We start from the raw sequence: 27,476 nt of genomic DNA, 5'->3' as shown, positions 1-27,476 counted from the left end.
AGGAGGAGGAGGAAGGGGGGAAGGAGAAAGGCGCCGCTCGCCTGCGAGTCCGGCTAGATCGGCTGCGCCGGGGAGGCAGCGAGGAGGGCGCGCGGAGCAGGGAAGGGGCTCTCCGCCCGCTGGCTGGCTGGCTGGCTGGCCCGGCTGCAGAGGCGCCCCCGACGGCGGCTGGAGAGAGCGGGCAGGCAGCGGGCGAGCCCGAGGAGGGCGCTCAGCTCCAGCCGGGCGGCTTGCATGCCCGCTCCCCGGCCATGTCGTATCCCCAGGGCTACCTGTACCAGCCGTCGGCGTCCCTGGCTCTCTACTCCTGCCCGGCCTACAGCACCAGCGTCATCTCCGGGCCCCGGACGGATGAGCTGGGCAGGTCGTCCTCCGGCTCCGCGTTCTCCCCCTACGCCGGCTCGACCGCCTTCAGCGCGCCGTCGCCCGGCTACAACTCCCATCTCCAGTACGGCACTGACCCGGCAGCGGCAGCCGCGGCCGCCTTTTCCTCTTACGTGGTAAGGCTGCATGCGATCCGAGCCGCACTTTCCCGCAGGAAGCCCCATTGACTGTGACGAGACTTGCTTCTGAGTAGACGCGCATAGGCTTGGACTCGAAGGCTGCCATCCTAGCCACACTTTCCTGGGAGTTAGACACGCATAGGATTGGGCTATCCTAGTCACATATTCCTGGGGATAACCCCCATCGACTATAATGGGACTTACTTCTGAGTAGACATGCATAGGCTTAGGCTCTAAGTAGACTTAGGCTGCCATCCTATCCACACTTTCCTGGGAGCGAACCCCACTGATTATAATGGAATTTACTTCTGAGTAGATATGCATAGGCTGGGGGGTAGAGCGCGCGGAGCGCGACTGTGGTCGGGGCTTCCTTTCAGAGGTGATCGCGGGGGGAGGTAGGGGGGAGGAAGAGGAGGCGCGAGGATCCACCGCTACAGGCAGATAGACGAAGAGCGCCCGGGACAATCAGTGGGAGGGGGGTGGAAATCAACTACTCTGTCACTGGATTCGTGTCAGCACGCAGCAGGTTTACTCGCGAGTAAAACATTTTCTGCTACCACCCTTTTCGAGGCGGGGGGGGGGAGGAGGAGAGAAAGAGAATGCCGAAAGAAGCTGCACTGAGCTGGAGGGGCTTTCCTCCACAGGAAACCAGAGACTTGCAAGCCGGGCCAGCAGCAGCCCCGATTCCCGGTTGCCTGCCTGCCTTTCCTCGGGAGCAAATCCCGGGGACTTCCGACGCCCAAGGCCTCGCGGCTCTCCGACGCCCAAGACCCTAGCTGGGCATCGCGATCCCGAAGCGTGTTTTGTTCGGAAAGTCCATCGCAGCCTTCGTCTCTTGAGGATGATGAAGAAGTTTTATTTTTTCCCCCATATTTTTTTAAAAGTCAGATTTTTCAGTGGGGGCTTTTGCATCCGAAGCAGACATCCTCCCTTGAATTAGTGTGTACATAAAGGGGGGGACGAATCGCGACCCCTTCCTCATCCCCTTACTGGCAATTGTTCGACTTCAATTCAAATCACGTAGTTAAGATGCCCATCAGTTGAGTGGCCGGGAAGCAACGGGAGGTAGAGGAGGGTGAGGTGGGGGGGGGGCAGAGTCTCATCGCTTCAATCTCTCCCCGCAGGCTTAATATTAGAAACATCCCCAATTTTGCCAAACGATGATAATCCCGCCTCAGTAAAACTATTGAGAGACATACCGACACAGGCAGAGCACGAGGGGGAACGTCCTGAAGTCAGCCCCTCTTTTTATTGACTTACCTTTCCCACTTCCCTGCAAATAATATACTTATATATATTTATGAAATATATATATATATATAATGGTGCCAAGGTAAGACATTCCCAGGAGCTCCAGGTCTTCTGTCAAAAGACACTGGATTTCATTAAAAAAATCAAATCAACAAGGTGAATTTGTCTCCCTCCCAAAAGAAGATTGTTGGGCTTCCGTTTTGGTTTGCTTCTCTCCAGACAACTCAGCAGCCCTTCCAAGTTCAAGAAGCCCGACGAACGGGACGATCTAGGCCTCTGTTGGAGGCGCAGGAGATGAAGGCTGCAATCCTAGGCACACTTTCCTGGGAGTGAGCTCCATGGAGCACAGTGGGATATATTATTTTTTTCCTTCTGAGTAGGCACGCGTAGGTTTGAGATCGATTTCAATTCGAATAGCGCGGCTTGATATCCGGATCAAGGCTGCAATCCTATCTACACTTATTGGGAGTAAGCCCCATTGAGTATCATGGGGCTTCTTTCTCAGTGGGCATGCACAGGATTGGGTTCCAGGTTCGCTGGGGGAAACATTTTTGTCATATTTTCCCTGGAGGGGAGGGGGGCGTCAAATAGAAAATAGATGGGTGGGTGGGTAGCTGGAGGGGGGGGGGAAGTAACTGTCACTCTCTTTCCGCCTCCTCACTGTCTCCTTTGCAGGAGACCAACTCCCGGGCACTGTGTGAAAGGTTGAATTCAATTAGAGGGGGGAGGAGGCGAGGGGGTGTTGCAATTTGTTACTCCTTATCGCTGGGTAATATGGTAGAGATGGAATTGGGTGGCAAACTAACAGGGCGGGAGTGTGTGTGTGTCGGGGGGGGGGGAGGTTGTTCCTCGCAGTCAGTCGAGTCCATGATCCAACTTCTGGTCACGTCCAGACGTTTGGGGGCAATGCGTGTCTAGCTTACAGGGGTCTCACGCCCGAGAGACCCAGACGTCTAGGCCTGATCTATGAAACACCAAAACCAACACCGAATTTGCCCCCAAATAGGAGAGAAATTGAGACGTTCTGCTGTTTGGCTTTCGCCCCCCATACACGGATGAGCTCTGGTTTCTCCTCCTCGTCGGTGCTCAGAAGGCCTCTGCTTTTGTTCTCGTTTTTCCCCAGGGGTCACCCTACGACCACACGCCCGGCATGGCGGGCTCCTTGGGGTACCACCCTTACGCTGCTCCCTTGGGATCCTATCCCTACGGCGACCCAGCCTACAGGAAGAACGCCACCCGGGACGCCACGGCCACCCTCAAGGCCTGGCTGAACGAGCACAGGAAGAACCCCTACCCCACCAAGGGCGAGAAGATCATGCTGGCCATCATCACCAAGATGACCCTCACCCAGGTGTCCACCTGGTTCGCCAACGCCCGCAGGAGGCTCAAGAAGGAGAACAAGATGACCTGGACCCCCAGGAACCGGAGCGAGGACGAGGAAGAGGAGGAGAACATCGACCTAGAGAAGAACGACGAGGAAGAGCCGCAGAAGCTCGAGGAGAAGAATGACCCGGAGGCTTCGGAGATCAGTAAGGCTCCAATCCTATCCACACTTTCGTGGGAGTAAGCCCCAGTAATGGGATGTAGTTCTACGTAGACATGCATAGGATAGGGCTCTAAGCCGGTGGCCGCGGGTGGGTGAGGTGACCAGTGGTGTAGCTAGAGGGGGTGCAAAGTACTAAGTTTTGCAGGGAGCCTCACAGCAATGTGCAAGCAGCCCCTCCCCCTCCTCTTCAGAGCCTGTCCCGGGGTGGTAGTAAAAGGGAGTCACTTGCCCCTGCTTTGCACCCCGTCTGGCTACACCACTGAGGGTGACAGCAAGTGTGGTGGTCCCACTTTGGTAGGGCAGAGCAGTGGGATGGGACGGGACGGATTTCCGAGGACAGATGGTCACATCTTGCCGTCTGTGGGCGCCTTCTAGAAGGGGGCTAGATGGGATGGAAGGAGGTGGAGTGGTCGGAGTTCAGAGAAGCCTGATGCTGCTTTCCCCACCCTTGTCCCCCAGGTGGAGCAGACCCCAAGGGCAAGGATGCCGACGGCGGTGCCTTGAGCGACTCGGACTGCAAGGACGCCACCCCGCAGGACGTGCTCTCCAAAGGGGTGCCAGGAGCCTCTCCACCGCTGGCCCACTGCGTCTCTGGCCGCCTCCTCCTCCAGGCTCACCCTCAGCAGCAGCTACCCCCGGGGGCAGGCGAGGACCCGCAGCCCCCCCACCCTCTGCCAGCCCAGTACAGACCCCCTTCTGCGGAGCTGCACCCCGTCCTGCCCCCCAACAGCGGCGGCACATCGGTCATCCACTCTCCCCAGGGGCCTCCGCCCCCTGTGGCTTCCTCGACGGCGCTGTCCAAGCCCAAACTGTGGTCCTTGGCGGAGATCGCCACCTCTGCGGACAAAGCCAAGGAGGGCGGCGGGGGCAGCGAGGGTCCCCCGCAGGCTTCTCCGGCCAGCTTGAACGGGGCGGGCTCCACGCAGTCCCCAACGGCCAGCACGACGTGTCCTTTCCCCAGCAGCGCCGCCGCCTCGGTCCTCTCGCGCCCCCTCTACTACGCCACCAGCCCCTTTTACCCGGGCTACACGAACTACACCTCCTTCGGACACCTGCATGGCGGCGCCTCGACGGCGGGCGCTCCCAGCCCTCACTTTAATGGATTAAACCAGACTATTTTGAACAGAGCCGAGGCTTTGGCCAAAGAGACTAAGATCCTCAGGAGCCAGTCCCAGCTCGAGCTTTGCAAAGACTCCTCTTACGATGTGAAGAAAGGTACGTCCCATATTTAATCCTAAGATTCTTCCCGGCTTAACTACTCTCCGTGATCCATGACGGGACTTTTGAGATTTTTTTGTTGTTGTTCTTTCACCTCCCCTGGTGTTTTCTTTCCCTTACTTTCTTCCGCTTCTTTTGCCGGGAAAATATATATATTTTCCCCCTTGTTGTTGGGGACCTTGTATTTATTTACACCCCATTCAGTCTTGATTTTGGCAGTTATTTTTGTACACAGCCAAGAGAGAAAGAAAAGGGGGGAGAGACAAGAGAGACAGAAGGGAGAGACATCTATGCGTTTTATTCGGATTTTATTTTTATTTTTTAGAATTTATTGGGGGGGGGGAAGAGTAAATCAATGTAAACAAAAAAGTTTTAAGACGTGGCAGGGAGAGGGAGGGAGAGAGAGACACACACAAAAGAGAAGAAGAGGAAGCAATTTGTATTAAATCTTACGCTGTATATTTAATGTAGCTTTTTTTTGTATTTAAATTGGTAACACCAAACCTTTGAAGTAAATTATGAAACCCAACCACCTGTACAGTCCATTCATGTTGGTTTTTGGTAATATAAATATATATATATATATACATTTCTGTGTCTTTTCCCAAATTGTTTCATAGTTTAAATATATATATATATATATATTATATATATATACACAAGTTTAAATTAAATTTTTATGCCTATTGAATTATCATTAATCGCCTTATTCCCCCCCCCTCCCCGACGTGAACCTCTTTTTCATGGAGAAATCAACCCCGTTTCTGGGCGAGGCAGCTACAAATATCAATTGCTGGCATAAAACCCAAGCGCGGGTTTTTTATTTTTAAATGCAAATTAGTTTATTTATTATTGTTAGTTTGACCGGAGGAAAATATTCCTTAAATAGTCATTTCAAATGCGTCCCTTTCTTTGTAAAAATAGAATAAATGTGGGGGGGGGGGCGGAAGGAGAGATTTGGGGCTCAAGCTTTGCCATGTCTACTCAGAAGTAAGTGCCACATTGTCCGAGGGGGCTTACTCTCGGGAAAGCGTAGCTAGGGTAGTAGCCTTAATTGGCAGTCTGGCGACTTGCAGAGGGTCACAGCTGACTGAGGTTCCGTGGAAGCAGGTGAATTTGGGGAAGGCTGTAAATGGCAAATGATGGGTTTATTGGGGGGGGGTATTATGGGGCGGGAAACTGGTTAGTAACATAGGTGCTGATGATCAACTCCCCCCCCCCCCCAAGGAATCGTGCGCGGATGTTGCGCGCCCGCTGATTTTGGAAGTCAATGAAGTTTGGGAAGGGGTGGCTGCTGGGGAGGTCGCGAAGGAGTCGCCCCCCAGGCTGGGCTTCGGTGCGTGGGGGAGGTCGAGGGTGCCGGGTACCTCCCAGCGGAAAAGATCTCAGGGGCAGCAGGGTTCGGGGAGCCCTGAGAACCCGGGCAGCCAGTGCTGCCAGCAGCCCTGGGGTGGAAAAGACCGATGGGTCCCATTCCAGGGGGGCCACCGCTGCTCTTCGCCCTGCGTGTCCTCCTGGGGACCGGCTCCGTGCTTGTGGACGGGAGGCTGCGCAGCAAAATCCGCGCAGGCTTGTATGCAAGCGTGGGCCAGATAACACACACACACACACACACACACACACACACACACACACACACACACACACACAGGTGTGCAGGTTGGGCTGGAGGTTCCAGGTGGGGCTGCCCCCCGAAAGGCTCGGGCTGGCCACTGGGCACCGTCTCTTAACCTCATTACTCCCAATCAGTGTCGGGCTCTACGCAAAGCGGTCTGCCGGTGAACTTTGCTAATGAGTTCGATTTTATGCCAGATTTATCTCTGATTACTATTTCAAGCCTCGGCAGAGTTATGAAGGGGGGGGGGACTTACGCAGGCGATACACCCGGGAGCTGGTACTCATGTATCAGGAGAGATAGATCCTCACCCCGGTTCACGGGAGGTTACGCAGTAGCCTCTCTAGGTGCGTGGATTGAGCCCGCGGCCCCCCTTCCCCCCCCCGCGCACACACATGTATCGATCTCTGCCGAGACGCAGAGCCCGGTCTGTGATCCCACGAGTGCCTCTGTTGGACACTCTCTCTCCCGCAGAAGCGATGGTGGAGGGGGGGGGCTTCGCACATACACTTGGAGGGTGAGGGTCGCCCTTGGACCGCTTCCCAAATTCGCAGGTAGGTGTCACACTTGTACCGAATTTCAAGCAGGGCCTTCATCTCTGGAAGTCGTGCATGTGGGAGAGAGAGAGAGAATTTTTAAATCGAGTCCACACGTGTATATAAATATATATGTGTGTGTATTTGTATATATGTATATATATGAAATATATAATATATTTCATATATATGCATATTAGAACATGTGTGTATATGTTTGTGTGTGTATATATATAGACACATACACTCTATATTGTGTGGGTGTACGTATATTGTGTATACACAATACACATACACAATACACACACACAATATACATATGTATATATGTATGTACACAAGGTACATATGTATGTGTACACACGCATCATATATATATATTTATATATGGATATATGTATCCAACCGAAGAAATATTTGATTTGCTAAATCGTTTTGAACCTGGGGAAATTTAACCCTTTAAAGTCTTCGTTCAAGCCCTGCCTGAAGGGAAGACAATTCTGGGGGGGGGGGGAGAAAAAGCACACAACATTGGCACCAAGTGTCACCCTTGGGTGGGAGCCTGTGAAAAGCAAATCCTACAGTCTGTTCCAAAATCTCCTCCTCCGTGAATTAAAGCAGAACTCGACGTGAGCGAAATACTTCGTTCATAGCGAAACTCACACCCTACCTGAAACCAAGGCCCTCTGGATTTCTACCCTCCCGCCCCCCCTTTTCCTCATTGTTGGGAAATGAGCCCGCACCAAACCAGGCTCGCGACACATTTCTCGGAGGGAATTTGAAGGGAGTCTGGAAGGATTTACTTCCAAGAAAATATGCATTTAACCTTAACAGCGCGATCTGAAACAGATTTCCGGCCCAATCCTAGGCATGTCTACTCGGAAGTAAGCCCCCTTGTGTTCAATGAGACTTACTCCCAGGAAAGTATGGCTAGGATTTCAGCTTTACTTGGTAGTAAAGCTTTAGAGCGAATGTCAGTGGGGCTGATTTTCACTGGGGCTGTATTTGATATTCAAAGAGTGTAGATCCAATTTTTAAACCACAGACTGCTTCTCAGAACATTTCAAATAGAGAGGACGTTGCCCTCCCTGCCTCTCATGGAATTGTGCGCCTTCCTAGCCCCTGGTCAATGCCCTGTTTTGAACTAGAAGCTGCTTGGTACCTCTTAAGCAGGATGGTAGGCATTTGTTTTCTTTTCTTTTTCTTCATAGATCCATGAGGCTACATTTTAAACAGCTGCAGATAAATCGTCTGCAACCCCTTCAGCACTTTGTCTGGACTCGTCATTAGCTGTTGATTGTCTTGGCCTCAAATGTCCTAATCGTAGGGGGTTCTTCTCCCATCCCGTCTGGGTTGGAATTTCTCCCCAGAGAGAGAGAGAGAGAGAGAGAGAGAGAGAGAGAGAGAGAGAGAGAGAGAGAATTAAGAGGCTTCTCTAACCTCCTGCAAGACGCCAGCTAGAGAAACAAAACCAATTCGTTTAAAATAAGAAAGAAAGAAAGAAAGAAAGAAAGAATATTAATAGGGTTTGGTAAAAAAAATAATAGGATTTTGGTAAAAAAAAAAAACAAGTGAGTAGGACACAACTGCGGAGAAACTACAGATTAAACTAGTGAACTATGAGAAAGGCTTGTGGGGGGGAAGAGCCTCAAACTCCCCCCCCCCGGAAATAAATCTGTTGGATTTATTTTTAAAATTTAAGGGAAGAGAGAAAGCTGGTCTCACTCGCAAGGGATGCCCTGACCTGATTCAAGAGAACCTCTTGGCCCCTGAAAAAGAATGGTCGTCCAGTCTTTCACTTTCTGACAGAGGTGTTTTAAACATAAGCAGATCCCTGAGGTCTGCAGCCTTCCATGCAGAGAAAGGGGTGCAGTTTAACCAGGGTTTAATCAGGGACCCGACCCGTTTGATTCATTTAATTAGAGGGTTCATTTCGTAGGCGTATTTTTTAATTGCTGCTCCCTCCCAAACTCTACAAGCAAACACCTCCTCAATTGAAAAATAAGAAGGCGTGCCACCCCTCCCGCCTGCCACCTCCCCCGCCAGCCTCTGCTACTTATATAATAAGGGCTATATATTGAATAGATCCATCAGTGGGTTTTCGTTTGATGTACAAATTCCACTGGGAATTAATTCATTTCCTTAAGGGTCGCTGCGATTCAATCCTGTCGTCACCGGCTTCGCCCTAGTTAAGGCTCAAGGAGGATGGCTTCAGAGAATAAATTTAATATTATTAATTATTAATTGCAGTGTACATTCCCCAGTGAGAGAGAGAGAGAGAGAGAGAGAGAGAGAGAGAGAGAGAGAGAGAGAGAGAGAGAGAGAGAGAGATTAGTAAAAAAGAAAAGAAAAAAAAAGAATTATATGGAGAAAGGAAAAAAGAGCCTGCATTTTGATTGATTGCAGCAAACAAACAATGTTGTGGTTATCAACCCTATTTTCAACAATCCCCCCCCCCCATATTAAATGTCTTTCTCTTAAATGCACCCAGTCGGTTGTCAGGGGCCCTTCTTAAATCAATTCACAATTACAAGAGGCCTATCTTACCTGACTTTAAACGATTTCCCCCAAGTGAAATTTAGGAAGGCTTTTTTTTTGGGGGGGGGGGTAGATATTTTAGAAAGAAGTCATTTCTCCCTCTTTACATGAATCAAAATACGTTGATTGCAGGGAACTTTGCAAAAATCAAACTCCCATGAATCTTAAACAGAGCATTCCAGTGACTTAATTCTTATCAAGTTGTCTTTGGTCAGAGGCCAAAGACCCCCATTAAGAACGCCTCTCCGGTGCCGGTGTGTTCCTTCAATGTAAAGCCCAGGTATCCGAATAGGATCTTGGCGTTTTGTGTTTTTTTTTTCCCTCCTGTGTTATACTGTTTGGAATAATCTTAAAATGGGTCCCACAGATTTCACTGGAATTTATTTCCACCTGCAAACCCCAAAAGATGGAACTTTGTGTGTGTGTTTGCAAAGTTTGGGGGTTGCAGTCTGTTCCCAGTCCATTTCTCTCTAGAAGAAGCTGAATTTAAACCGGTTTTCGAGTCCACTGGCTCCCTGGTACTAGCCAACCAGTTTAAATCTTTGACGTGTACAAGGCTGGGGAGTGGTGACCAACCTTATGATTATCTGGGAAGGAGAGGGGTTGTTACTGCATATTCCACACCAATGGAACATTTATTTCCCATACCGAAACGTCGTCCAGGATTCGATTTGCCAGGAGTTTTGGAACGTTCAGACAAACACCTAGAACTGTAGAAAACGTGTTTTGATTGACGCAATCCATACACTTTCTTCAGAACGTTTTTTAAGCATCTTCTTGTTTTCTTGTGGTCTGTTTTCTGACAGATAGCTCACCCCATGACTTAAACCAAATTCACAATTCCGCAACAGAAGCTTGTTTTAGTATATACTATACAGTTGACTGATTATTTTTGCCCTCCCACCACTAAATAAAATCATACAATTATATAAAACTTGCGTTGGAAGCCAACACTCGTCAGATCCTGTAGGGAGATAGACGTTTATACAGTACAGATAAAAGATGCGGTTTTCCCAACTCTCTCTCTCCCCCTCCCCCAATTATTCCACTTGCTCTAAAGGATTTTTTCCCCCTCACAACATGATGGCAAATCAGGGCCCTGGAGAGTATTTGGGAAGGGTGGAAGAGAATGACAAGAAGTTGAGCCTCAAGTTCTGAAGCAGTAAGGTAACTTTGAAACTTGTGTTTAGGATCCCCCACCTGCCAGAGACTCTCTAGCTAGCGGGTCAAATTGAAGCACTGGGCTAGGGGTAGAGCGGGGAGGAGAGGGTGACAGGGCAGTCTCTGGGATTTACTTCCAAGACATTTACTTTTTTTGCAGAAGACCTCGATGCCAAACGTTCCTACTCCGAAGTAAATCGTACTGAGATCAATTGGGAATGTCTCAGAAGGAACCACGTTTTGGATTAAGGCTGCAACCCTATCCACACTTACCTGGGAGTAAGCCCCATTGACTATAATGGGACGTACTTCTGAGTAGACATGCATAGGCTTGGTCTCTAAGCTGCCGGTTCAGTCACTTAAAAAGAAGCCTCACTACTGAGAGAGGGGGGAGGGATCGCTGTCTAAACTGAAACTTCTTTCGAGATCAGGGCCTTCTAGGAATCAGGGGTGTGGAATGTGTCGCTTTAAATTGGGGTCTTCCAGGAAATACAAGGCTCTCAGGAAGTACAAGTGAAAAATCTAGCGTAGAATCCCCTGATCAAACAGCACAGAGGTTGACCCATCAAAGGGGAGAAAGAGTCTCTCTTAAAACTCTGGGCAAGGGAGCCCCCCCCTTCTGTCCTCAGAGTCTAGAATGATTCATTTCATTGATGGGGAGGGGGAGGAATAGTCAAACATGCTTCTGGCTCTAATAACTTCCCGGGTGCTTATCGGTCTCTCTCCTTAATTTTTCAGGCTTTTATCTTTCAGATCTTGCTTGTAGGGTTGGGGGAGGGAGGCAACCCACCCACTCACTCTTGCTCTCTTCCCAAGCCCCGGGAAACCGGTTGGTTTGGGGGAGGGGAAACCAGTTCAGAAAGCGGTCAGAGAGCCCAATCCTATGCCGGTCTACTCAAAAGTAAGTCCCATTACAGTTAGTGGGCCTTACTCCCAGGTAAGTATGGATAGGATTACAGCCAGAGAGACTCTTCCTGCACACTAGGTGGTGGTGAATTAATGATCCAGGCTGCAATCCTATCCATACTTACCTGGGAGTAAACCCCACTGACTGTAATGGGGCTTACTTCTGAGAAGATGTGCATAGGATTGGGCTCCCAGTCTTTTGGTTTTCCATCGCAAGCCGATTTAAACCAGATCCACTCACTCTTGGGGTGCACCGCAGTGCATATTGAAAGGCGAAACAAAAGAGGGGAGGTCTCATCGGGGCGGGAAAATCATCCTGAGATTCTCACGTTCTAGAAAGTTCAAGAGGGGGCTAACCCAGTTCACACGAGCTGCTTGTCCCGAGAAATCGCGACGCTTTGACCTGAAGTCGAAGTTTCTCCCAGGAAACGCCTGTATCGTCTAAACTGAAGTCAAAGTGACTTCACGCGAAAGTCAATTCTCTAAACCTTGGGGGTTGGCCTGGGGCTTCCAGGAACCCATATACGGAGTCCAGATATTGTCCTCTGTGTGAAGGGCGCTGCCAGCCCTCGAAAGAGAGAGGCTATTCTTGAACCGGTTAATCTGCACATTAGCATTCTCAAATCGGTTTAATTGAGCGGGCATACTGCTTTAGGGCGATCCTAGACACCTTTACTCCAATACCCCTATATTCAGTGGGGCTTACCCCTCGTAAACGTGCAAGGATCTCAGCCTTCATCGGTTCAATATTTGGAAATCAAACTTCCAAGAAAAGGAAATGCATGTCTTAGAAAACAGAAATCTTCTGGGACTTGGCAGCCTAAGCGTGTTTACTCCAAATCAAGTCCCTTGTGGAGCCCACCAGGGATTATTTCAACCACTTGAACCCTAACCCGACCTGGTTGTTAGTGGGACTTACTCCCAGTTGACTGGGCATAGGATCACAGCCTGATTCTGTGCATGTATACCAAGAAATAAATCCCAGGCTGCAGTCCTACCTGCATTGACTAGAACGGGATTTACTCACACTGTGCTAAATTGGGCTTAAGGAAGTGTTCATAAGACTATAGACTTGCTCGAGGATCGCGGCCTCCAACTGCAATCTTAACACAGAAGCCAGAGGTACAGACTCCCCCCCCCCCGCCTTCCATTTAAATAGTCTAAGAGGATGGCTATTTGTTACACTTGCGAGTAAGCAAATCAACGTGCTTTGACTGCAGTACAGGCTCAGAGGTAGGCGCAACAGGTTTAGGGATCACAGTTACAACAGCTCTCTCTTGCCTAAATGGGGAAGGGGGGCAGAATCACACACCTTGATGTCCTATTTTTTTTCCCCCTTTCTCTACCCTTCCTCCAGTGTGGAACCTCTGGGAGTTCAGCTCCCACCCCCACTGGGATTCAGCCTGGTAACCCATTTTCCAGCTGGAACGCCCAGTTGCTCTCGAGCAGTCCTGTTGAAAATCCACTTAGGAACGACAGTTCCGGAACAAGTGGTTGGTGGATCGTTGCTCCAGTCTGAATCCGAGCGCTGACTCTCCCTTGGGGAAAGCGTTCCAAGTCATGAAAAATCCGTTTCAAAGGGAGGCGTTTGTTCCCTAGTGTAGCTGCCTGTTCATCTTTTTTGGAGGAGAATCTCTGTACATGCTCAGAGACACGCTGCTCCTTACAGCTCCCGCGATCAGATCCTCGGCTTGAGAACAAAGTGGCGGGGAGTTGCAGCGGCTCTTGACAAGACCTACTCGAAATCCATTTCAGGAATGCAGGCCTTGTCCTTTCAGTCTGCAGAGAGGAGGAGGAGGGACTGAAAAGGGAGGGCGGAAGGCCGATCCATAAACCGTTAAAGCCGAAGTTCTTCCAAGTGTGTCCGAGTCCATATATCTCCATTCTGAAGTCAATGGCTCAGAGCCAGTTAAACCCGGTTTTGTGTTCCCCCTATTACGTGTGAACGGGACTGTACGCCCCAAGGGAGGAGTGCCAGCTGGCTTCAGCTTCAGTGCTGAAGACGAAGGTGAAAGTGACCATGTAAATGCTGCTTCGCTTCGATGTAACTGACTAGTCGGGTGGGACCCACAAAGGACAGATTCACTGTATTGGGGGGGGGGTCGTTTGAGACTATTGAGGCTGGCTTAATTATGAAAGTACGACAAATCTAGAGAACCCCAAGAAAGAAAATATCTTCCCCCCCCCCCAAGACTTCACAGGGATCTGCTCTACAGAATTCCCACAGAGTTCAGGACCTGCAACAAACAGAGCCACAACGTGTGAAGCCGCTTCAGAGAGAGACGTTAAACTCCCTCTAATGTTGGATCCAGTTGGAGCTTTAGAAACATTTAAGCCTGTCTTTGTTGGGTTCCTTCGCCCCCTCTGATCAAGGGGTTGCCTGCAGAGTAGAAACGCGGGAGGATTGTTTCCTAGATCTGAGGCCCCGATTCAGAATGTACTTACCTGGAAGAAATAGTCCCCGAAACCAGGATATACTACACAGCTCCATTCCTAGACACCGTTTATTTTTTATACGTCAAAGAGGACAAGTTCTCCCCTTAATAGCACCTTCTCAACAACCCAGTGAGTTAAACCATTTTTGCCCAATGCAACAGGGACCACATTGGTACACCTGTGGGCTGGGCAAAAATGGGTTAAGTGAGAGGGTAACTCGTCACTGAAATGTTTTCAGCATCTACCAGTCATTAGAACCCCAGACTCTCTAAACACTACATGACACCAAATGGAAAGTCCAACTGAACTCATTGAGATTTAGGATACAGTCCTAACCACATTTACCTGGGGGTAAGCCCCATTGACTATAATGGGATGTACTTCTGAGTAGACATGCCTAGGATTAGGTTCTTTTCTGAGTAAACATAGAATTCAGCAGCACAAAGAGAGGTTTTTTTTTTTTGGGGGGGGGGGGGAATGATTAAGAGCGAACCAGCAATCACTTAGGCGCCTATTCCCTGTCTAACTAGATACTTGGTTTCTATGGCTGCTGGTTCAAATGGGCTGTGAAGGATGTGGCCCTTCACTCCAAGGAAACAGGCTTAAGTGTTTTGTGCAAAGCGGTTACCATATATACATAATACCACACTTTAAACTTGCTTAAGTGCCCAATCCTATCCAACTTTCCAGCACTGGTGCAGCCGCAATGCAGCACCAGAGTAAAGGAACAAATGTTACCAGACCTTGAGGAGGCCTCTGTGACTGCCTCCGCACCACAGGATGCAGCGTATGCCCCATTGGCACAGCTGCACTGGCACTGGAAAATTGGATAGGATTGGGTCCTAGGATCTCTACTGCTTTATTCAATACCAGCTCTGGATTGAAGTCTAGAACCAAAGACTACATACTCATGTCTCCCAACCAGATCCGAATTTTACTGCTTTGGTTTGACTTGCATTGGCTTCGGTGACAAATGTCTTCTCCTGGTTTCAGTGTCACTGCGGAAATCCGAATTCCAACAGGCTCCACACCAGTTCAAGAATTAGATATGGATATTAATGCGGATTCAGTATCAGTTCATTCTTCTTGCTGCCCTGGGCCAGCTCATGTTTAGCCCTGTTCGGTGTCACCATACAAACCCAAATTCGCTGTCAGTGGTTTTAGCCAAGGTGCTTAAAAATCTGTTTTTCCTCCATGCCAAAAGGGTGCAGTTCTGTTGGGAAAAGGTCTGAAGAGTTTGGGGCTGAGACCAGGATGGTGTTTGGGTTTCAACTGTTTGGGCTCCAGGGCCTTGTGAATCTATGCCTCTGTGAAGTTGACCATATCCTTACCATTGCACAACATGGGGCCAATGGCAATAAGGCCATGTGAATAAATATGAAGCAAACAAGCCTCAAACTGACTGTCTTAAAATGGTATCATTCTCATGCTACTTTTGGGGGCAGAGGAAAGCAGAAGGAGTTTGTAACACTATTTTCCCCTGGAACATGGGAGCTGCCCCACCCACCCCACCCGCAGCAAATCAGTTGGTCCCCAAATTCTAAAGACATTTACTAGGTAGAACATTCTCCTGACTTGTTTCCAGAATAAAACAATTGACTGGGGTATCCCAGGTCTGGATTTCCCAAATTCAAATCGGTTTGATTGGCAAGTGAAATAGAAACCAGCCACTTTACAAAGTCCAGAAAGACAGATTTTTGTCCCAAGGAATTTACAATCTATAATTCCATTTGAAGGAAGGGAATGAAACAGAATATAAGGGAACAAGGTTATGCAGTGATATGCATTTAGGTCAGTTACCTCTGGATAAGGGTCAAATTGATTTAAATTCCCTTGATTTTCTGTGGGGCCTTCAAAATCAATATGGATCAACTCAGAGGCAAGAGGATAGTAGACTTACCCAGACATAGCTGCACTTAAGAGAGTAATCTGAAGTTAAATTAGAAGGAAGGCTGTTATTAAAAAACCTGAAACCCATGAGGCTGACCTGAGTTCCGAGGGAACCTCTTGGTCTAAAGCTCTCTCTCCCAGACCAAAGCAAAAATATCAGCCACTCCCTGGACTAATCACTAACCTGAGCTGAGAATTTAATAAAACGTGGAGAGCCACATCCACACCTGGCTGGTTTCTTGTGGGCCTAATCTCTCTTGCTTCACCCAGTGACATCCAATGTGGGATTCTCAATTTAGTTCTGGGCAGACAAGATCCAGAGCATCACACCTGCCCCACCCACTCACAGCATGATCTTGACGAAGTGCTTACATTGCTCATTGTGTCCATGGCCTACCTCACAGGGGTGTTGTGAGGGCAAACAATAAAAAAGTGAAGTCTTTTTGCGATGCATTTTGGGGGGGGCAGTGGGTGGAGGGGTTCACAAACGTTAGATACAACATGAGTAAAAGCAGCAGGAGCGTGGGTTGTGGTGTAAGAGGATATACTGCCCAGAGTATTCACTAGGGTAGAGGGGGAGTCGCTCAAACACAGGGTCCAGAAAGGAGATTCCCAAATGCTGGGCTGCATGTTCTCTCCTCTCCAAGGGTCACACTTCATCTGACATAAAAAAAATTTGGGTCTTTTGCCCTAGTCATGAGGACTAGAAACAGTGTCTTGGTTTCTTAGAAAAGGGGGAGGGCACCACTACCACTGTCTTGAGTGTATGTATGTTTTCAAGGCAGGAATGTCCATGGAACAGGCTATTTTATTTATTTATTTATTTATTTAGCTGTCCCTGTTCCCCCAATTAACCTTTTCGCCCTATACACAGACCAGAGAAATGCTTCTTGGAGTCATTTCATCTCCAGTGGAAATAAAACCTACTTAGGTGTAATTGTGATTCCTGGGCTATTCCCCTGCTCCACACATCCCACTTTCAGTAAGGCTAGAAGGAGCTTGGGCTTCTACTGTCACCCATCCACCTGCAGGGGTCCATTCATGTCTATGGCATACAGTCATTTTGGGGGCCTCACCCCCCACCCCAGCAAAAAAATATAACTGAGACAATCCAGCCAGGGTGGAGTGCTTTCACCAGTCCAGTCCTGTGTTTACTCAAAAGTACTTGATTTCAATGGAACTCACCTCTAACGTGTATACACACCTGTGTCAGGCCGGGGGGGGGGGGGTTCTACTGAGTTCAGCACTACTTACTCCAAGTTGTAGGCAGAGAGGTGGAGTGATCTTTTTTCCCAGAATCACTGGGAATTACTCTGGAGTAGGGACGCCCAGGACTGTGTTGTAAGGTTGCAGTCCTAGAAACACCTGAGAGCAAACTCCACTGAATACGGTGGGACTTACTTCCAAGTAAACATGCAAAGGATTGCTCTGTAAGGCTGCAATCTTATCTACCCTTACCTGGGAGTAAGGTCCATTGATTATAATGGAACTTACTTCTGAGTAGACCTAGGATTGCGCTCAGTCCCCTTAACCATTTCTACAGGAAAGACTGGAGCAGATGGTAACTCAACCAACCCAGTCCTACTCCACCTGCGTAGTAGAGACGAATTTGCTCCGAAGTCAGTCCCACTGAACTCGGAAGCTATTGGATCGAATCAACGGCACCTGGCTGGATCGGGCCCAGACCTCCCCAAAACTACTAATCACACTCTTCAAAGCACCTTCTTTTAAGGTAACAAGGCCTGCTTAAAATTCAATGGGGCTTCACCCTCAAGTGTGTACAAGATTGTTGCCATCTTATACACTCATCGGGTTGTAAGTCTCATTGAATACGGCGAGACTTACTTTTGAGTAACATGCACAGGATAACGCTGTGAACCTAGTTCACGACTGGCATTCAGTCGATTTCTAATTGGAGACTGGTTTTCTGCCATGATCCGGAGTATGGTCGCCTTCTGGAGCGCCCGGGCCCGGGTAAGTCTTATCAGGAGAAAGACCTTAAATCGATTTGAAGCCCGGACCTTCCCTTGAGCTGGCATTAGCGTTCGTTTGATGTGCTCGTTAAAGACTCTTCGAGCCGGATTCACGAGTTAGTTAAACTCCGTTATTGCCTCTTTCACTTACCTGGGAGCAAGTCTCATTGACTATAATAGGACTTACTTCTGAGTAGATATTCATGGGAGAGGGCTCTCAGCCACACCGTCCTACTCGCCATTGTGGTGTGTATCAACACCGGCGAAGAGTTGCTTCTAATATAATGGGGGGGGGGGGAGATTTTAATCCAAATGTAATTGATTCAGAATTAAAAAAAGATCGACCCTTTCTTAATACCATACTCCTGTTTTAGCACTCCGTGGTAACTTACTCAAGTGTGTGAGCGAGAAATATGAGAGAAAAGGGTCTCATCCGTCAACCAGAGACATTTAGCAATTGTCTGAGCCAGTAGCGTAGCTGGGGGTTGGGGTTGGAAAGCACTAAGTTTTGCAGGGAGCTTCCCCGCTGCGTGCAAGCGGCCCTATCCCTTCGGAGCCATTCCAGGCGGTGGGAGGAAAACGGAGGCGTAGGTACTAGTGCTTTGTCGTCCCCCCCAGCTACTCTACTGGTCTGAGTGGCTGTTCTGTGGTATGAAAGCGTCCTAGCACCTCAAGGTGAGGTTGAACCGAAGTGAAAGCGGTCTTTTGACGCGGGGGGGTGGGTGGATCCTCCCTTTTACACGAAGGTTAAGAAAGAAAAAATCGCTGGACTGCTGGAGTGTTTCCCCGCGGGAACGCCCGCCGGGGGTCTGCCACAGTACGGTTTCTTGTCCACAGCAGCCTCTGGGGCTGAGCCACCCTCCACCGCATGCCTGTCCACCCCTCGGCAATCGGAGCGTGTAGATTTCTATCGCACGAGAAAACTACGCTTCGAATCGGGAAGAGGACGGAGCCAACCTTCCCTCGCTTCGAATCAACACCTCGCCTGGTGGGCGAGAAAACGAAATCGAATCGGACTCCAGCGACCTCCTGAATCGAATTAGTATAAAGGATCTCTCCCCTCCCCTCGCTAGGATTTCCTTAGACGGCAAGCTCCATTGAAGAGAAAAAAAGGGGGCTTACTTCCGAGTAAACATGCGCAACACTGAATTGTTAATCCGGATTAGCAGAGAAACTGGAGTGGTATTTCTTTGCAAAGGAGCAATGCAATTCTCCCCTCCGCTTGCCCCCCCCTCCGCTTTTTTACAGCCCAATCCTATCCACACTTTCCTGGGAGTAAACCCCATTGACACTAATGGGACTTACTTCTGAGTAGACAGGCATAGGATTGGGCTGGTCATTTCTTAACCCAATTTTAGCACAAAATAACTTCTAATGGGAAGATCTGAACCTCCTTGCCTGAGAACAAGTGGTCGTTCTGGGGGACTGGGAGATAGGATCTAGAAACACCCTGCCTTCTCCCATAAAACGGGGGGGGGGGAGGGTGAGAGAAAGGCGTTAATCTCCCCTACCTAGGGACACCCCCTCCTCCCCCCAGGTTTGGAGAGAAGGCGCAGCCACGGAAGGGACTAAGAGGGGCTGGCTTTATTGAATCATCAAATCCCAGGGCTGGAGTGCTCTTAATTAATTATGGGTGCTAGAAATGCAGCCCAGCTGTTTCTTTGGGAGGGGGGGGGCTGCTCGGAGACAGGCGCAGAGAAAGGGAAAGTCTGCGGCAGGGCTGCTTTTCGGGTGTTTTTATTCCCCCCCCCTTCTCTTCATGGAGTCTTAGCTCTCTCTCTCCCCCACTGAAGGGGGGGGGGCGGTAACTTGTAACTAACAGATGGTTGATTGTTGGCTCCGCATTCTTGCAGCCTCACCAACGAGAGAGCAAGACCAAAGAATCCTGGGGCTGCTGGAAAATGAAACAAGTGAGAGCTTGCAGGGAGACCAAGCATGCCGCCCCCCCCGCAAGTTAGCAGAAAACAAAAAGGGGATTTAGGTCAGTGGCGTAGCTAGAAGGGGGGGCAAAGCACTAAGTTTTGCAAGGAGCTTCACCGCAGAGGGCAATCGGCCCTTTCCCCCTTAAGAGCTATTCAGGACAGGACGGGGCGGGGCTGGGCAAAATGCAGGCGAATGCCAGGGTGAGGCTCACTGCAAAACTTAGCGTTCTGTCCCCCTCTCTAGTTACGCCACTGATTTAGGGTGCTACTAATCGTTGACTTCATTCGCAGTATTTTTTTGGGGGGGGGGTATTTTTCCTAATCATCTCCCCCCCCTCCAAAAAAAAATGCAAGCCAGACCCTTTTTGGTTTAGAATACACATGGATTTCCGCGGGGGAGTAAGAGCAGCAGGTGTGGAAACCTCGGCTGGGCAGAGGATGGAGACTTTGGACTGGATCCGGTTCCTGACTTGGAAAGAAACCATTCCCACGAAACGGGGGTGGGTGTGGGGTTTTTAATCTTTGGAGTCCCCGGCCTGGATTCGAGATGGTCTCGCAGGTCATGTCTTCCCTGTTGATCCGGAGAGTAGTTCCCGTTTGATTGGCTACTACTGGTGTAAGACCCCTGGAGCGTTATTTTAATAGGGAAAGAGGGGACAAGCATCTCTTATAAACCAATAAAAATACATTATTGTGTCTTAGAGCTTTTCATTGGGGGGGGTACAATCCACGACTTTAAAGAAAAACAGAGGCTCAGAAGTCCCCCTCCCCAATTTTTTCAGGTAAGCCTCTTTTCTCAGGTAAGTTGGAAAGCTAAAGTAAATTCTACTCAACGGGACTGAGTAAGTTCAATGGGGCTTACACCCAGGTAAGTGTGTACAGGACAGTAGCTGCAAGGTCCCATTTACCTCAATGGGAGCGTTCCAGCAGAAGCAACACCGCTTCTACTGAGCCCTCAACCCAGTTGAGGCTCGACAGAGGCCTTGCAGAGACAACCCAGGAAAGCGAGAGGTGAGTTAACAGCAGAGGCGTAGCTGGGGGGGGCAAAGCACTAAGTTTTGCAGGGAGCATCACCCCTCCGTTTTGCTTCCCCCCCAATGGTTCTGAAGGTTGCTTCCCCCCCAATGGTTCTTACCCTCCGCGGGGAGGCTCCCTGCAAAACTTAGTACTTTGACCCCCCCCAGCTACGCCACTGAGTTACAGACTTTCCATAAATAGGGAGGGCCAGTAGCTCAGTTTCAACACCACCCCCAGGGTATACTCCTGAGTATCGATAGCATATGACTTCTGCAGCTGTTGTGGCAACTGGAGGTCTTGGTGGGGGAGAGACCCTATTGCGTGGTGACAAAACTCTTCACCACCCAACCTATTAATAAGCCCTGTCTTGTGGCTGTCTGACGGTGAACTCTATGCGCATTTACTTGAAAGTAAGCCCCTCTGAGACCCATATACCCTAGTCTCGCTTCCTTCTCTTAGAGCCCAATCTTATGCATGTCTATGCAGATGTCCCATTATAGTCAATGGCGCTTACTCCCAGATAAGTGTGGATAGGCTTGCAGCCTCTATCATACTTTAATTTCTGTAGCAATTTTATTAGAATATAAGTGATTGAAAACTCCTGGTTTTCCGCAAAGATTGGGGGTGGTGGTGATGGCGATGGCTTTCTCTATTATTGTCCTCCATATACCTTCTCCTTCGGCTCTAGTACAAGTCTATGCAGGTTACTCGGAAGTAAGCCCCCCGCCAAAGTTGTGAGAAAGACCATGTGACACGCCCAGCCCGAATTAAAACCGGAGCAGCGTTTACCCCCTTGACCTTAAAGACTCGCAACAACCATAAATAGGATTCATTCTTGGAGGACACCAACTCCTAATTGAGTTAGGAAGTGGTGGAGCCTTGCGATACAGTGATCCAGGGAGCCCAGCCCATTACAGCCCGCACCTGTGAGTCATACACTGGGTTGACTGGTTTACACCCAAGTAGGAACTACGCCTGAGCTACTACAGATCAGGGATTCTATCACGATCGTCTCAAAGCGCCCCGCAGCATCGCCAAAAACCAGCAGATAATGCACCCATTTCACAGGGAAGGAAAACTGAGGCTGAGGGAAGACGAGAGATGTTCCGTTTCAAATCGCAAATTTTGCTTTCAACTCCCTTGCCTTGCAAATCATCAACATAGCTGCTAGCTGTAGTATCCTACTTTCCATTTGCCACTGGATATATATGATCCTCAGGCGATGCAGTTTTTTTAAAATTAAATGTATACCCCTAACCCCCCCCCCCCCAATCGAGTTAAACCGACGGAGTAGTTGGATGCCAACGTGACGTCTATTTCCTGGTGCTACTCCCACTTGAATTTTGCTGCGATGGTTTGGAAAGGATGGTCGTTTTGAGGATGGTCTGGTTCCTATGGTATAGATTGCTAGAATTTCTTTGTTTGTTGCTGTTGCGTCACTGAATCCATACATTCAGACCAAAATGTATACTCAACTCTGTAGCCTGTAGCCTCAATAACAGGTCTGTCCCTCAAAGCACCTGAAAACAGGTGTGGCAGAGGAAGTCAGGTGTATTCTAAGGCGTGGTGGTTTAATTGGAGATGTTTATAAACTCCCATTATTCTCTCTCAATTTATTTATTTATTTATGATTCAAATTTAGGAATTTTTTTACATACGTGGGAAAGATTCCCTAGTTCATTTTCTGCGTGGGAGCTGTGGAATGATGCCCTGTCTCTGAGGATGGTCTTTGGAGCTGCGACGGTCCCGAATGTGGAATCTGCTTTTGCAATAGCTCCCCCCAGCCTTTATAAAAATTTGGAGCAGTGGCGTAGCTATTGGGGGGTGCACGGCACTAAGTTTTGCAGGGAGCCTCCCCGCAGCGTGAGGCTCTGTTTAGCTCCCACCGACGGAATGGCTCCGAGGGGGAGAGGCACGGCGCGGGGAGGCTCCCTGCAAAACTTAGTGCTGTGCAACCCCAATAGCTACGCCACTGATCTGAAGAACGGGGTGGGGGAGTGCTCCTCTAGTCAGAAACCCTCCTCCAGAATTCAGCAGAGGGAGTTTCTGGGGAATCTCGGCTCAGATCTTCACAAAAAATTTTTAAAAAGGAAAGAAAAAAAAAAAGAAAACGAAAAACCTCCTTCTGTTTGCAAAGTTCTTCTTGAACTATGACTAATCCTGATGGCAACATGGAGATCTAGTCTCATTAAAAAAAAAACCCGACCTGGAACAGGAGAGACGCCCGTCTCCGTCCCCTGTTTTGCCCTCCTCCATACCAGGAGTTTCGTGTTTCAACTCGTAGCTAGAGCTCTACTGCAGGGTGCAGACGGGGCTGCTACAAAGCAACTCTCTGGCTTTGGGTGATGTGGTTGTCCAGGACCCCCTCCTTTTATTATTGATGGTTTTTACAGGACATCTACACGTACAAAGTGCTTTAGAACTCCCAGAGTTTTGTAAACTTTATTTTTAAATCATCATCATTATGGGGAATTGGGAAAGGATTTCTTCCTTCCTTTTTTGGGGGGGGGGGAGAGGGGGAGTCTTCTGTCTTATTCCCTCCCCTCCTCGAATAACTTTTCTCAATCCTATGCCTGGTTATTCAGGAGCAAGGCTCTCTGCAAAATCGCAGCCTGCCAGCCAGACGAGAATTCCAGCCCCTTTGGAGAGACCAGGACACCAAAAGCAGAATTTTTTTTTTTTTTAATGGCAAAATAGATACATGATCGAACCCGCAGAACAGGTTTTAAGGTTTCAAGGGCGGGGGGGGGGAGGTTGTATTTTGCCACCGCTGTTTGTTTGCAGAGAAACCTTTCCCTTTTTCCTCTCTCTCCCCCTCCCTTTCCTCTGCATGCTACTGCCTTGATGGATGCAAATGTAAATGTGCACTTATTTAATTGGATCAGGTCCCAAGATAAAAGAGATAAACGGCTCCCCCTTTGCCAAGCCACTTTCAGAAGCAGGCAGTCAAGTGTGGCAGGGAACTGCGCGGAGAGATGCGCTGTACTGGAATTACACCTCAGGTCTAGACTGCTGCACAGGAAGTTGCCCTGGGCGGGTTTTATTATAATTTTTTAAAAACATTATGTTTCAGTGGAATAATTATCCCCAGCTTATTAGAACGTGCGGGGCGGAGGGAAACGAGAGGTGGGAGTCTTGCTCCTCAGGGAGATTGATGCGCACTATGCGTTCCACTCTGGCATTTTCTGCAATGTTTGTGTAGATGGGGAGGCAGGTGAGGCAGAGCCTCCCCACTGGAGTCCTTTGCAAAGTGTTGCCACTGTATGAGGTGTGCAAGCACTCACAGCCCACAGGGTGGGTAGAAGGGCCTTTTCAAGTGTGACAAAAACCCACTGGGTTGTGAGTGCTTGCACATCTCACACAGCGGCTCTTCTGGGGGTGAAGGACTCTGGTGGGGAGGCTCTGCCTCACCTGCCTCCCCATGCACCACACATCTTCTGGGAGTGGGCAAGGAATTCACCTCTTTTGCTCCCACCCTCCCAGTTGCTGAATCCCTGTGGTAACTTGGAGAAAAAGTACTTTTTTCACATTTTCTGAACACTTTATTACACAGTCTCTCAGTCTCCCTTTCTCCTCTTGCACACAGGCACGCTCAGAATGTATACAGAACAGTTTCCTGTGGACACACCTATCTTTATGTTTGAATGAGCACCAATGTGAAGTACATCCTTATTTTTCTTTCAGAAATCTAACATGTGAGAGACTTGTCTCCTCCACCCAACTCACGTTGCTGTTTCTGCTCCTGCACCTATATGCATTTTTCACATTTTTTATACCACCTCCAAGGAGCTCAGGATGGTATACAGAGTTCTTCCTCTCTTTCTGTCCTCACAACAACCCTGCAAGGTAGGAGAGGCTGAGAGAGAGTGACTGTCCCAAGGTCACCCAGGAAGCTTCATGGCCGAGCAGGGATTTCAACCTGGATTTTCTAGGACTAAGTTCAACTCCCAAACCACTGATAGAGAGACTTTGGGATTCGGTCTCTGAGTCAATGCTAAGCAGACACAGGCTCTATCTCTCTATCACCACTACACCAGTATTTCCCAAACTTACCTTCATCTTGACAGCCCGGCACCCAGAAGAAAGTGGTGATGATGTGTGATGTGATTGCACAATGATGTCACCACCACTTACTTTCTGGTTCAGAGGCTGAAAGTGACCCATCAAACATTGGTAAGGGACTCAGGGTGGGCGGAAAGGCCTTTTCAAGTGTGCCAAACCACACACAGCAGCTCTGACCACCACACTAAGCCACCTCCTGCTGTTTCCAGCGTTGTGGTGTGGTCTCACTGCCAGGAACTGGGTATCCCTTGATGTCCCAATAAGTGCCTTGCGACACCCCAGGGCATTGTGACACACACTTCGGGAACCACTTCACTACTGCATCCTGGCTCTTTCAGGAAGAGAATAAATATATTCTTTTCCTGATGCTGCCACTGTCAAGAATGAAACTGATCTTCTTTCACCTGGTAAGGAATTGGTGGGGGTTGCTGAACCTCTAAATCCATGCATTGACTAGCTCCCCACACACATTTTCTTACAGTCCCCTTTGACATCCATTAGCAGGACTGCTTAGGAAGCAAGTTCAACACATTGCAGCATTATATAGTAGGGAACTGCTGCTCTGGGCACTTAATGTATCTTTCTGCAAGATTTTTCTTAAACAGGCAATTAATGCTCTCTCTCTCTCTCCTTCCCCCCCCCCCTACAATTCTCTCCCTACTTTCCACCTTTTTCCTTGTCCCTCTCTGCGTTGCCCATACTTACACAGGAGAACCCAACAGATGGTTATTGATTCAAACATTTTTTTGTTGTTGAAAAAGGCCTCTCCAAACAAATTTTGCAGGCTGATGGCCAATGTATGCATGTTGGCTGGTGACAGGTGATTAGTGCCATGATTTACAGTCAAGTTCCCCCCTCCCCCCCAAAAAAGGAGAGGGGAAAAAAAGAAGGGATGATACTGTGAAAAGCAGCAATTTGGGGAAAAAAGACAAGGCAGCACACCCAACGAAACCACCCAACAAATCTAAACCTACACTACAAATACCTGAAACACTGGAGCAATCAATTGGTCGCAGATTAAATACAGTCTCTATTACTACTTTCCCTGGTAATCTGTTACTTCTGACAACAGCAGCCTCTAGATTTATGTAACCGCCCCTCACCTGTCCACATGGTTAACAGCAGGTATATTTCAAAGCACTCCGGCAAGGATAGATTGGTGGTTATTGCGATCCGTTCCTCTGCTGCCGGAGAGTAGCTGGAATGAGATGAAGGTTCGAATTCATGATGAGTAATTTCCAGGGATTTTAGAGAGCTGTTACCCAAGTGTAAATGCACAGGGGTGAGCCAAAAAAGGTCAGTGGAGGAACAGGACATCAAGGCTGCCATATTGAATCAGAAGTTCTTGTGCCATCGATGAACACCGTGCTTTACGCAGATTGAAAGTACAGGTTCCCTGTACTGAGGCTTAGACCAAGGGGACAATATGGGTAGGGGTGGAAGTAGGGGGAGAGAATGAGGTAGGGGGAAACAGGGAAACACATGCAACTGTTTCTGTTATGCATACTTAACTCCATTATATGAGGACATGGGAACTAAGGTGTCCTCTCACTGAAAAGGTGAATTTTAAGAAGAGATTTGAAGGAACTGAAAGAAGGATCACTGTAGAAGTTTTGATTATATATTGCATAAATAATACCCCCCTTCATTGCAGATCCCAGGAGATTCTTCCTGAACAGCAGATTTTGTCTCTGATGATTTTGTATGAAAATAAATTTAAAAAAACAACAAATTACAATAAATGTACTAGAAAGATAACTGCTTGTTTGGACATTGAATCTTTATTGAATGATCAAGTATATTTCTACCCCACCTTTCCCAACATGTCCAAGGTGGTACACAAGACTATTACAAATGATATCATCATCATTAAAAAAAATAAAAATAAAGAGGCCATTCAGGTCACAACCAAAAATAACACCACTCCTGAGAGCAAAGAGATTTAAAACTGGAGCAAGCAGTCAACTGTTTATTTCCAAAGACAGGTCTTAACTATGTGGCCAGAGGGCCAACAAAGAGAGAGAAATAAATAGGAATCCCCTTGTCATGCATTCCATGGTGATCAGAGAGGTCACATCTGTGTCACAGCCAGCCACGTTTCAAAGACCAGTAAGGAATGAAGGAGAGTCTTTTCAGAAAACCCCGGAGTGTGGGATAGATACAGACCTATTTGGGGAAAGAGACCCTCTTCTAGCCCCCTTGTTTGAAAAAACAGCACAACTGTATGATGGGGAAAAAAAAAGCAGAAATAAGTCAATCTTGCCATTATGGGGCCATCACTAAAAAGACCTTGAAAAGATAAGTTCAGCTGGGTAAAGACGGTCAGTGGTCTGGTCCCAGACTGATAAGGGCTGTAAAGCTAAAAGAAGGCCATGAACCTTGCATGCATCTTGCACTCCCACAGTAATCTCTCTCCCCAACAAAAACATGAAATGGCATTCTTCTACAACATATGATGGTGATGATCCATCTTCTGCAGGTAGACAAAGAAATGCAGGATGCAGGCTGTTTTGCTAGATCAAACAGAGTTGTCCTCCATCCAGCATTCTGTATCCAGAGGTCACAAGGTCACTTTTGGGGAAGGCTGCAAGCAGAGTCATTCTTAGTAGTTTGCCTAGCACCCCCATAAGGTATTCTGAAGAATATTGCCACTGTACATGGCTAGCTATGGGGCTAATGGTCATTGCTCAGCCTCTAGTTCATGCAGTTGACTATTCCTTTTCAAAACCCATCTCAGGAACAGGCCATTGCCACATCTAGTAGCTGCAAATTCCACAGGAGAATTATGGGTTGCACAAAGGACTTCCTTCAACCTGTCCTGACGCAATGGTCAATCAATGTTGTTGGTTGCTTGCCTGTTCTGGTATTGTGGGGGGGGGGGGAGGGCAACACTGCCACATAT

The 27,476-nt window shown here is 48.6% G+C and overlaps 1 protein-coding gene across 2 annotated transcripts; it reads left to right on the top strand.

Moving 5' to 3' along the window:
- IRX5 (iroquois homeobox 5) lies at positions 1-26,002 on the top strand. 2 transcript variants are annotated; one of them, XM_066636766.1, is made up of 4 exons: positions 1-500; positions 2,878-3,283; positions 3,760-4,515; positions 24,099-26,002. In XM_066636766.1, exons 1-4 carry the CDS (start codon positions 252-254, stop codon positions 24,158-24,160), a joined length of 1,473 nt encoding a protein of 490 aa, XP_066492863.1. In that variant the 5' UTR covers positions 1-251; the 3' UTR covers positions 24,161-26,002. The 2 variants fall into 2 exon arrangements, with proteins under 2 accessions (XP_066492863.1, XP_066492865.1); XM_066636768.1 differs by lacking the exon at positions 24,099-26,002 and adding an exon at positions 14,704-16,042.
- Positions 26,003-27,476: the final 1,474 nt, after the last annotated feature.

This window comes from Tiliqua scincoides, chromosome 9 (assembly GCF_035046505.1).
Source record: "Tiliqua scincoides isolate rTilSci1 chromosome 9, rTilSci1.hap2, whole genome shotgun sequence".
In the NCBI taxonomy this organism is placed as follows: Eukaryota; Metazoa; Chordata; class Lepidosauria; order Squamata; family Scincidae; genus Tiliqua; species Tiliqua scincoides.
The sequence above is the reverse complement of the archived record's forward strand: the minus strand, read 5'-3'. Positions and strand labels throughout refer to the sequence as shown.